General features: G+C 39.1%; 1 protein-coding gene across 1 annotated transcript in view; it reads right to left on the reverse strand.

Annotated features, from left to right (window-relative positions):
* ZNF385D (zinc finger protein 385D) overlaps window positions 1–10473 on the reverse strand; it is a 940116-nt gene extending 929643 nt beyond the window's left edge. The window contains exon 1 of the mRNA XM_046001318.1: window positions 10221–10473. Within this exon, the coding sequence (XP_045857274.1) occupies window positions 10221–10326 (106 nt within the window). The 5' untranslated portion in view covers window positions 10327–10473. The remainder of the gene's footprint in view (window positions 1–10220) is intronic.
* Between the last annotated feature and the right edge of the window lie 248 nt (window positions 10474–10721).

Genomic DNA, 10721 nt, shown 5'->3' on the forward strand with positions numbered 1-10721 from the left:
GTCAAATAAATAAATAAAATCTTTAAAAAAAAAAAAAAAGGAAGAGATTCTTTCTTCTAACTTCCTCAGAGTTCTGAATGGTTCCTCTTCAACTTTTGAAAATTTAAATTAAGAAATCATGCTCTAATTTATGATCTAAAAAGAGAAAACATTTTTTAAAGTTCTGGTGTCATCTCTTCAGGTTAACTTGTTATGGTTTTTTATTTATAAAGAGTCAAAGAAGTATGCATTGGCATCAGACATAATTTAGGATTAATAAATAATTAAGAGTTATGCCACAAATTAATAAGAAATTTTTACAGAGTGCTCACCAAAATCCTTAAGAACTGAAAAAGGTATTTTGTAAGCAATTTCCTAAAGTCAAAACTCTTCTTTATGAGGGCTAAAAAACATTATTCAACCTCCTAAAGCCATTAATTAGCCAGTAACTGAGCTGTATCTACTTAACTCTGGAGAGAGCAAATGACACACTGTATCAAAATCTGATTGATTATTATGCTGTTTTTGAGGCAATTTTTGGAGTATTGTTGGACTTTGGTAATTATTTAGCTCAATTTTGTTCAGAGTCTATGTCCACCACAGAGTGGAATTTAATTACTCATTCAACAATGTTTGGGGATACCTACTCTGTTCAAGGCACTGTCAAGCATTACAAGAGGTAGAAAGATTAATACAACATGGTCCCTGTCATAATGGAATTACTCTATGGGACTGTAGCTATCATTATCTAGATTATTGATGCTTAGGGAGGCCTGTGAAGAACTGTGATGAATTGCCAAGGTAAATCCAAATCAGTTCACTGTATCCTACTTATTAATCTAGGCAAACATGGACTTGCTAGGAGCTCACACTGTCTCATTCTCAAAAGTATCCATTTTCTCAGGCTCCCCAAAGAGTCAAGCTGACTCCAATTTATAACTCATCAAAAAATAGTACCAGCACTAGGAATTTGTCTAAGAAAGTGGGCTCAAGCTCACTGCCATGGAACAATGGCTTAAAATGTCACAAAGGGAACAAAATTTATAAAGCATTGTCTAAGGGATACATGTCTTTCCCATTCCTCTAGAAACTCTGAAATGCTTAAAGTTAAGCCAAACCAGAGGTAAGCCAAAGTTAAGCAGCCAATAATTAAACTGTTCTGTACTTTGTCAGAAAGATCCTATGAAAGTCTCTGCCGCATTAACAACACAGATGTTGCTCACTGCACCATTCAATTCCCCTTTCATGAAGAAAATTCCCTCCAGTCTCAGTCCTAGGAATGGTCTTTTTCTCCTAGACAACATAGTTCTGATGGTATCTGTGTCAATGGATCTGATTGTTGTTTAAAAACTTAAGGCCGAATTTATACACCAGGTCCTCCAAATGGATAAACCCTTAGAATATAAATAGCTTGAAACATTCCCCCCACACACACTCCTAAGGAAATTTTTCTTCATCCTGTGCACCTGAATGACAAATTGATTTTTTTAATTTATTTGACAAAGTAAGAGACAGCGAGAGAGAGACAGAGCACACAAGCAGGGGGAGTGGCAGACGGAGAAGCAGGTTTCTGGCCAAGCAGGGAGCCTGACATGGGACTCGATCCCAGGACCCTGGGATCATGACCTGAGCCAAAGGCAGCTGCTTAACAAATGAGCCACCCAGGTGCCCTGACAAATTGATTTTTAACCTTCTTAAGTATAATTCAAATACAGGGAAGTACAAAAATTATATGTACAATTTGATGAATTTTACAAGTGAATCAGTTCACTAATCAACACTCAAATTAGGACACAGAACATTTTCAGCACCTTGCCCCTTCCACCCTGATAACTCTGGTGTATCATAAGTTAGCTTAATTTTGAACTTCGTGTGAAAAGAATCAGGCTTTTTAGATTTTCTGGGCTTCATTGGTCAACATTACATTTGTGAGATAATTCGTATGTTAGTCTGCAGCTATAGTCAATTCCTTCTCACTCTAGTCCCTTATTTTGTAAATTTAATTTAGCGGTGTTTTACATTGTTTTTAAAACATCTCAAACTCATTACCAGGAGGTAAAGAAGGGACATTGGTTTCTTAGATATGGTACCAGAAGCCCAGGAAACAAAGGAATAAATGAACAAATTGGACTTTGAACAATTTTTAATTTGCACATCAAAAAAACACTACCAACGGAGTAAAAAGGCCACCCACAGAATGGGAAAAACTTGCAAGTCATATTCCAAACAATATATAGAGAGAACTTCTTTGTTAAGATTTATCTGAGAGCAAGAGCACAAGCAGGAGGGGCAGAGAGAGGCGGAGAAAGAACCTCAAGCAGACACTACACTACTCAAGCTTGGAGCCTGAGATGGGGCTCAACCTCACAACCCTGAGATCTTGCCTAAGCCAAAACCAAGTGCTGTGTGCTTAACCATCTGTGCCACCCAGGCTTCCCTACATAGAGAACTTTTGAAACCCAACAAGAACCACAAAACAAGCACTCTACTTCAAAAATGAACAAAGGACTTCGACATTTTTCCAAAGAAGACATACAAACGGTCGATATACAAACAACACAAAAAGATATTCAATACATTAATCATTAGGGAAATGCAAAGTAAAACATAGCACCTCATGTCTACTACAATCGCTACCATTAAAACAACAGAAAGAAAGGAAGAAAGGAAGGAAGGAAAGAAGGAAAAAAGGAAGGAATACAGAAAAGGAGTTTTGGCAAGGATCAGTGAAACTGGAATCTTTGTGCACTGGGAATGAAAAATGGTACAGCCATTAGGGAAAACATTATGGCAGTTCCTCAAAAAAAATTAAAAATAGAATTACTATATGATCCAGGAATTCTACTTCTGGGTATCTTTTTAATGATAGAAGGCAAACTGGAAGAGATGTTTGTACATCCATGTTCATAGCAGCATTCCTCACAACAGTATAATGCGAAGCAACCCAAGTGCCCATCGATAGATGATGGATAAACAAAATGTAATATATACATTTGATGATAGGAAGGAAATATTCTAAAATATGCTACTACCTGGATGAACGTTGAGGTCATTATGCTAAGTGGAATAAGCCAGTCACAAAAAGACAAACATTAAATGATTCCACTTGTATGAGGTACTCACAGTAGTCAAAATCTTACAGACAGAAAGCAGAATGATGGTTGCCAGGGAATGGGAAGAAGAAGCATGTGGAGTTATTGTTTAAAAAGGATAGAGTTTGGGGCACCTGGGCAGCTCAGTCGTTAAGCATCTGCCTTTGGCTCAGGCCATGATCCCAGGGTCCTGGGATCAAGCCCCTCATGGGGCACCCTGTTCAGCATGGAGTCTGCTTCTCCCTCTGCCTATCGCTCCTCCTGCTCCTGAGCTCTCTCTCTGTCAAATAAATAAAATCTTAAAAAAAAAAAAGGTAAAGAATAAGTAATTAAATAGTATCAATTCACTAAAGCCAGAAAATCAATGAATACCTTTTAGAAAAAAAAAAAGTAAAATATAATAATTCCAAAAGAAAAGCTCTTTTCAGTTAAACCCAAGTCCCATTAACCATAATATCCTTATTAGTTGATATTTCTAGTTAATTATGTGGTTGACAAAATTCTGTTTTTATTGCTAAAAATGTATTTTAATTTCTTTTGTTAAATTTATTCCTGATTTTTCATTTTATTTAGTGGCATATATAGTAGTACGACCAGAAGGAACTGAGTTCAAAAGCTGTCCTATCCTAGCTATGCATATGTGTATTTCTTAGCCTAGTTCCTTATCCCTAGTGTGAGTTTAATAGCAATTCTTTGTTTCTAAAATTTTGAGATTAAACATAAAGAACCAATTGTACTTCCTAAAAGTACTAGTTAAAAGATAGTAGTTGTCTAGCTATTTGTTTAAATACACTGAATGCTCCATGAGTCCAGGGCCTTGCTTTTCTGGTCAGCATTGATATCCTTAGCACCAGTATTCTAGCACATAGTAACCACTCATCAAATATTTACTGACTGCATTATGTTAAAGTGAACAGAAAATAATTAATGGCCCTGAAGTCTTTGATCTAAAAATCTGGTAAAAATTTTGAACATAAATTAAGGTAACATGCTTCAAAAATACATGAAATTTCTGATCCTTTATACGTTTTCCATAATTTAGTTATGTTGGTTCTGCTATCTCTTCACACATCTAACACAGTATAAGAATATGAGGATGAGATTATAGGAGGCAAAATAATGTACACCCAACCCTCCCACTCCCCACACCAGCTGCTCAGATCCTAACCCCTAGAACCTACGTCACCTTATTTGGGAAAATAATCATTGCAGATGTGATTAAGCTAAGGATCTTAATATAAGAAATTGCACTAAATTACCAGGATAGGCCCAAATGCAATCACAAATGTCCTTATAAGAGAAAAGCAGAGGGAAATTAGTCTCACAGGGAGAAGGCAATGGGAAGACAAAGATGAGATCAGTGTGACGTGATCACAAACCAAGGAATGCCAACGGCCACCAGAAGCTGCAAGAGGCAAGGTACGGACCCTCCCCTAGAGCCTCTGAAGGCGCACACCTTTGCTGATACCTTGATTTCAGCCTGGTGATACTGATACCAGTTTTCTGACCTCCAGAATTGTGAGAGAATATATCTCTGTGTCTTAAGCCGCCAGGTTTATGGCAATCTGGTGCAGTAACCACAGAAAACTAATGTATGACAATGATAGCTAATAACTATGGCATATTCACTTTGTACTAGACACAATTTGAAGCACTTTTTTTTTTAAGATTATTTATTTCATAAGTAGGCAGAGAGGCAGGGAGAGAGAGAGGAGGAAGCAGGCTCCCTGCCGAGCAGAGATCCTGATGCGGGGCTCAATCACCGGGATCATGACCCGAGCCGAAGCCAACCCACTGAGCCACCCAAGCGCCCCTATTTGAAGCACTTTACACGTGTCATCTTAAGTCTTCAATCAACCTATGAGATAGGCCACTCCGTGTCACCATTTTATAGATAAGGCCAAGAAATGTATGATAAGTTGGCTAAACTCTCACAGCTTGTAAGGAACAGAGCGAGGATTCAAGTACAGGCTTTCTAGGTCTCGAGTTCACATTCGTAAATACTGCATCACGTTAAATGACTGTTTCATCTAACTTTAATGCCAAATTGTACTATGAATGTAAAATTCATGACTACCTAAGAACTCAACCCAGTACCTGAAATCTTTTTCCTTTAAATTCGTGGTGTTCTGGATAGATTTGATACACTGAGACCAACGCATAAAAGTTGTTCTCAAACAAAATAGTTTTAAAATCTGGATTATTCAGGATGCCTTCTGGAGTTTCAAGTGTATTCCTCTGTCTAGGTAAGATAAAAATAAGATAACATCTCATTAATTTTTCTTTCATTGCAGTCCAGAGTAGATGAGAGATTGTTAAAGGAGAGAGAAATTTCTAATAATTTTTAATAATAAATTATAGGGGCGCCTGGGTGGCTCAGTGGGTTAAAGCCCCTGCCTTCCGCTCAGGTCATGATCCCAGGGTCCTGGGATCGAGCCCCGCATCGGGCTCTCTGCTCAGCAGGGAGCCTGCTTCTTGCTCTCTCTCTCTGCCTCTCTGCCTACTTGTAATCTCTGTCAAATAAATAAATAAATAAATATCTTTAGTAATAAATTATAAAAATAACAGTGATTAACTCTTTAGATGTAAAAGGACACATTACAAGATCACACACACACAAAAAAGAAACTAAACAGGGAACGTATGACCCTATGTTATGAGAAACCCTTAGTTAAATCCTCAAATTGACCTCCTTAATACTGCACTGTATTAGTATTTGTTCTTCTCATGGTGACAGACAGGTCTAATGGGTAATGAAGATATGCCAAGATTAGTACTGTTTGACAGAATATGGGCTTCATAACTGCATGGATGTAAAGAAAGAACTCTCCGTTACTGTAAACCTCTCACTTAAAAGACCAGATTATTAATGTTGCATGTCTGCCTGTTTTGGTTACATGTAATTCCATTATCAGCTAGAACTGCCCCTTTGTGTTTCAAATAAGTCAAAAGATGAAACAAACATATGGTTGGATGACACTATAGACAAAGTAACAAAGTCATTAAATGGTCTAAAGTTCCCTATTATCACTCTAGACTGTTGTTCTAGTATTCTCTACCAGTTTATCAGTAGGCTAAGGAAGAAGATACTCTTTGAATCCCATCCTCAATCTGGGCAAAACACTAAAAGTGGTACAGAAGTATCTGGGTATGACTACAATCACATTTAAAATGGGATAAAGACTTCATGAAGAAATTTGATTCATCTCCTCCTCTCAATATCCTTAAAGTTCCCTGTCATCGAATTTTATTATTATTTTTTTTTAAGAAAAGCCTGGGTCAATACAGAAAGGGGAGTTACTGCTAATTTTAGAAGACCCTAGAACATATAAATTAACACATTTTTAAGGTACTAGAATTTTTTAAAAGATCTCAAACATGTTATTCACTTGTTCAAAAGATTAATCACTCTAATGAATTTCAGGCACATAACTCCATTTGAGCTGATCCAGGTTTCCTAAGAGGTTACTAAAGTGGTTGCTTGATGTTCAACCCACAGGTTTTATCTTATTCAGACTCTCTTTAGAACACTTGTCAAAAAACTAAGGAGTCTCACGTACCTTGAGTTCTAAGCTCTTGAAACATTCAAAATTAAAAACTGTTCCCCAATATTAGTTTCTTCAGTGATATCAATGGGACTCAGATGCTTATTGAGTTTAAATCATTTACCAGAAACCCAGTTGTTCATATCATCAAATAATATAAAACAAACTAATATAACTATTGTGCAAATATGAAACTTGAAAAAATTTGTAAAACACAGAACATATGTTCATGTGATTATAAGGTTAACCCACTTACAAGAAACTCCTCATAAAGTATTTTGCAATTGTTTAATTGCATATTCATTGCATTAATTCATATGAATTCATATTCAAAATTAGTCTCGATACTTCATAACTAAGGTTAAACATGTTAATCGCTATAACAACCTCATTACCTACTTCCAAAAAATAAAACCTCTAGGCAAGTTATTACTACACTATTTTTATATTCCTGCTAAAACCCATATATATTCAGAAATGTATTGTTTATGGTAGGCAAAATATGATTTTTTTAAAACTTCGAGTACACCAAGAGAAAAGACACAAATATATATTTCATGCAATGCCAAGTTACTACCAGAAAACACGATTTAACCCTAAAACAAAAGAAATCATGGAAATAACCACTAGTTTACTAGATTAGAGAAATGTAGTTTTACTTGAAAACAATAGGATACTATGTAAGTGCAAAGAAACATAGTAAAACAACCTAACTTCTCAAAGATTCTCTATTTTCCAAAGCTGTTCCCACATCTGGGATGTGAATATCATTAGTATCCCGATGGATTTATATACTTTTATCTGATAATTCTATTCATGTACAGGCAAATCAGAACTATGACTTATATATGTTAATATATAAATGTTAATATATGTTAATATACCACTATTCCCCAGATAAGCATAATTACAGCTTGTGAAGAAATATGACACATGCATCTTATTTGTTGTTCTTGCTCTTAGTTTTAAAACCTCGAAATCTTTAGACAAGCATGAGCATAAATTATCTGAAGAACGCATCACTAATGAATTTATAAAGTTGGAGATTTTAAGAAAATAGTGGAAGACATGTACCTAACTACCTGCATAAACTTTACAGGAAGAAATGCAACATTTTAATTAAATTTCAGATAAAAGAAGCCCTCAGTTGGATGTGAATCTTTTAGCCAAAGTTGTTATCATAGATGAGACAATATGTTTTGTTGAATTGCAAACATTTTTCATTACTGAACTTTTGATGCACCTAGTAAATAGCAAATCACAGCAGGGGGTGTAATTGTTTTGAAAATATTGTTGAAAATAGACAGGAAATTTTCAAAGAAGCTGCTAGTATCTCTTAATAGAAATTCAACATTTTATTAGGATTTGAGCATTAATTATAAGCTGGCTGAAATGTAAGAGTGTCCAGGTAGACCTCAGAATAACTCTAGAGAGTCATACAAATGTGATGTTAGCATCAGGTATGTTTGACGTTATAAATCACACATTGTTAAGAGAAAGGCTAGACTATACTACTATTGATTTACAATAAAGGGACTCAAAGAAGGAACACTGTCAAGGGGAACACCAAGACCTCAGCATTTAGCTCTCTCTAGAGATGGCAGCCCCAACTACATAAATGCCACTCAATTTTCATTTGATTTGAAGCCTAAATTTGACACTTCTATTAAATTAAAGATTTTAAATAGTTGTGACTCAATCAATCTATGATGTGGTCATCACCTTACTAATTTTTCATAGGGTTGAGAACTGAGATGGTACTCCCACTTTTCAAATGAGGTTCAACAAGATTGTATAGTGGCTAAAGGAACCAATTTTGGAGTCCAGCAATCTTGGGTTCTAAAATATTAACTCTGCAATTTTTCCAAATTTTACATGTCTAAGGCTCCTTTTTCCTTAACCACAAAATGGAGATGTAAGGATGTTGGCTTCTTGGGGTTGTTATGTATTTACAGGAGCTGTAAAGTCCTTAATATGTTGCTTAGTGTGCAGTGAATGGAAAAAAAAGTTAGATGTCATTACTAATGTTCTTGTTGTTGTCAAATAACCCCAAACGTTCTTCAGCCACTTTGTCACAGAGCAAAAGCAGTCCAAACACCCTATATTTTGGCCTAGGATCCTTTTTCTTAACACAGCGAGCTTCCAGCACTTCATTTCCTGAAATCCAAGATAATACATTAACTCAAGAGGTTTGCCCATTCCCCAGTCTATGTTTTAGCTCCATGGATAGAGTGTTCAAGTTAATTTCCGAGGAACATCTGGAAGGAAATGTGAAGAAATTGCAGCAAAACCCAGACACACTGTGCTGCATCAATCTACATAATTTGAAATGACCCACATTTGGCTTTCATGCTTACAAACCAGAGTATAGTGACTAAATTACCCAGTACAGGGCAAGGGTGACATGAAAACCCAGAGGGAGATAAGCCTTTCCAGTTGGTTCCAGGGAACACGGTGAACCAATATTGACTAGACATGAAAATCACTTTTAACAGACAACAAACAACCTCAAGAAAAGAGAAAGAATTTCCCCCATTCCAAGAAAACAACACTGGAATGTAATTAAAAAAAAAAAAAAGGCACTAGTTCCAGGGTCCTTAGATACACCTACAAAACATAAAGTAGTCTTCCAAGTCAGTTGAAGGTTTCAGAATTTGGGAATGTTCAAACACCCGGGAACATCACATCCCTTGTTACTTTCGCTGCAGCTCAGGCTGAAGCAGACAAACATTATCTCCAGAAATACATGATGCAGACAAGTCTGAACTCTAAGGGGGACACATAGGGAATTGAGCATTTCACAAGGGGCAACGCGGTATTGGGTCAGGCAGGTTTCCTCTGACCCCAATTTGCACCCACAATAAAACATCTCCCCAAATGCTGGAAGTCACAAGGTATCCTTACCCAGCACTCCCTCACTGAAATCAGTTCCCTGGACCAGGAATGCAATCAGATCCCCGGACACCGATTTACCCTAACCTCCCAAGTCCAACCTGAATGCTAAAATTATTCCCCTGGAAGAAGGCTTCCTATAACACAACAGCCTCCCATACTGCCCGCAAATCCTGTGCATCCTAAAGATTTGGAAAAGAAACCAAAAAAAGGAAAGAAGAAGGAAAAAAAAATAGACGAAGGAAGAAAAAATAAAAAAGAAAAAGAAAATACAATCACGAAGCTGGCCCGCTGTGCTTTCCTATCCCAACAACTTCGCCAGGTTTCCCAAGGAGGGAGAGCGCCCCTCCCCCCCCACCCAATAGGAGACAGGCCCATCCTCGGTGGCTCAGCCCAGAGCCTGGCTGACCCAGTCGCCCCCCGCCGCTGCTTCCTCTGCCCCTGGTCTCAGCGGGAGCCCCTCAAGCTCTGCGCTCGACACTCCGGCCCCCACCCACATCTACCTCACATCTCAGCTGGCCGCTGAGCTGAAGAGGCAGGGGGGCAGACTGGTGTTATGGGGTACACGAGAAGGGGGACGTCCCGGGTGTGGACTCCGCAAATGCCCATTCCGTGCGCCTCGCCTCTCGCGGGGGCACAAACCCAGCACGCACCCAGCACTCCAGCCAACTCCGCCACCCGAACCGAAACACCTCTTTTGCGTTCAACTTACCGCGGCTGGGCTGAGCTTTCGTCGCCCCCAGCAGCTTTTCTCTCCTTCCTCCAGCCGAGCCCTTCATCCTCCTGCTGGCGGCCGCTCGGCGCCCTGGCCCTGGCATCTGGGGAGCAGGAGCGGCCGCCCGGGCTGACTGGCCCCGGGGGCGCACAACTGCCCGTCTGCAGCTTCGGTGGTGATAGTCACCACGAGGCGAGGCGTGAGCGGCCGCTGCAGAGAATAGCCCCCGAAGCAAGCGCCACGCGTGTTGTCCCTCGGGCGAGGGCTGGAGGTGGCTGTCAGCGCGCCTCTGCCTCCACCGCACCCGGTGGCGCTCCGCACGCGTCCGGAGCCCGAGCCAGCCTCAGGTGCACCCAGCTGGGGAGAGGTGCAAGCTGGCGCGGAGGGAGGGGCCGGCCCGGGGGCGCCCGGGAATGGAAAGAAGACTGAGGAGAGAGAAAGAAACCAAGAGGCGAGGAACTAGCTTTCATGGAGTGAGTGGATCCCGGGTGTTAAAGG

The sequence above is a fragment of the Meles meles genome, chromosome 4 (genome assembly GCF_922984935.1).
Source record: "Meles meles chromosome 4, mMelMel3.1 paternal haplotype, whole genome shotgun sequence".
Classification (NCBI taxonomy): domain Eukaryota; kingdom Metazoa; phylum Chordata; class Mammalia; order Carnivora; family Mustelidae; genus Meles; species Meles meles.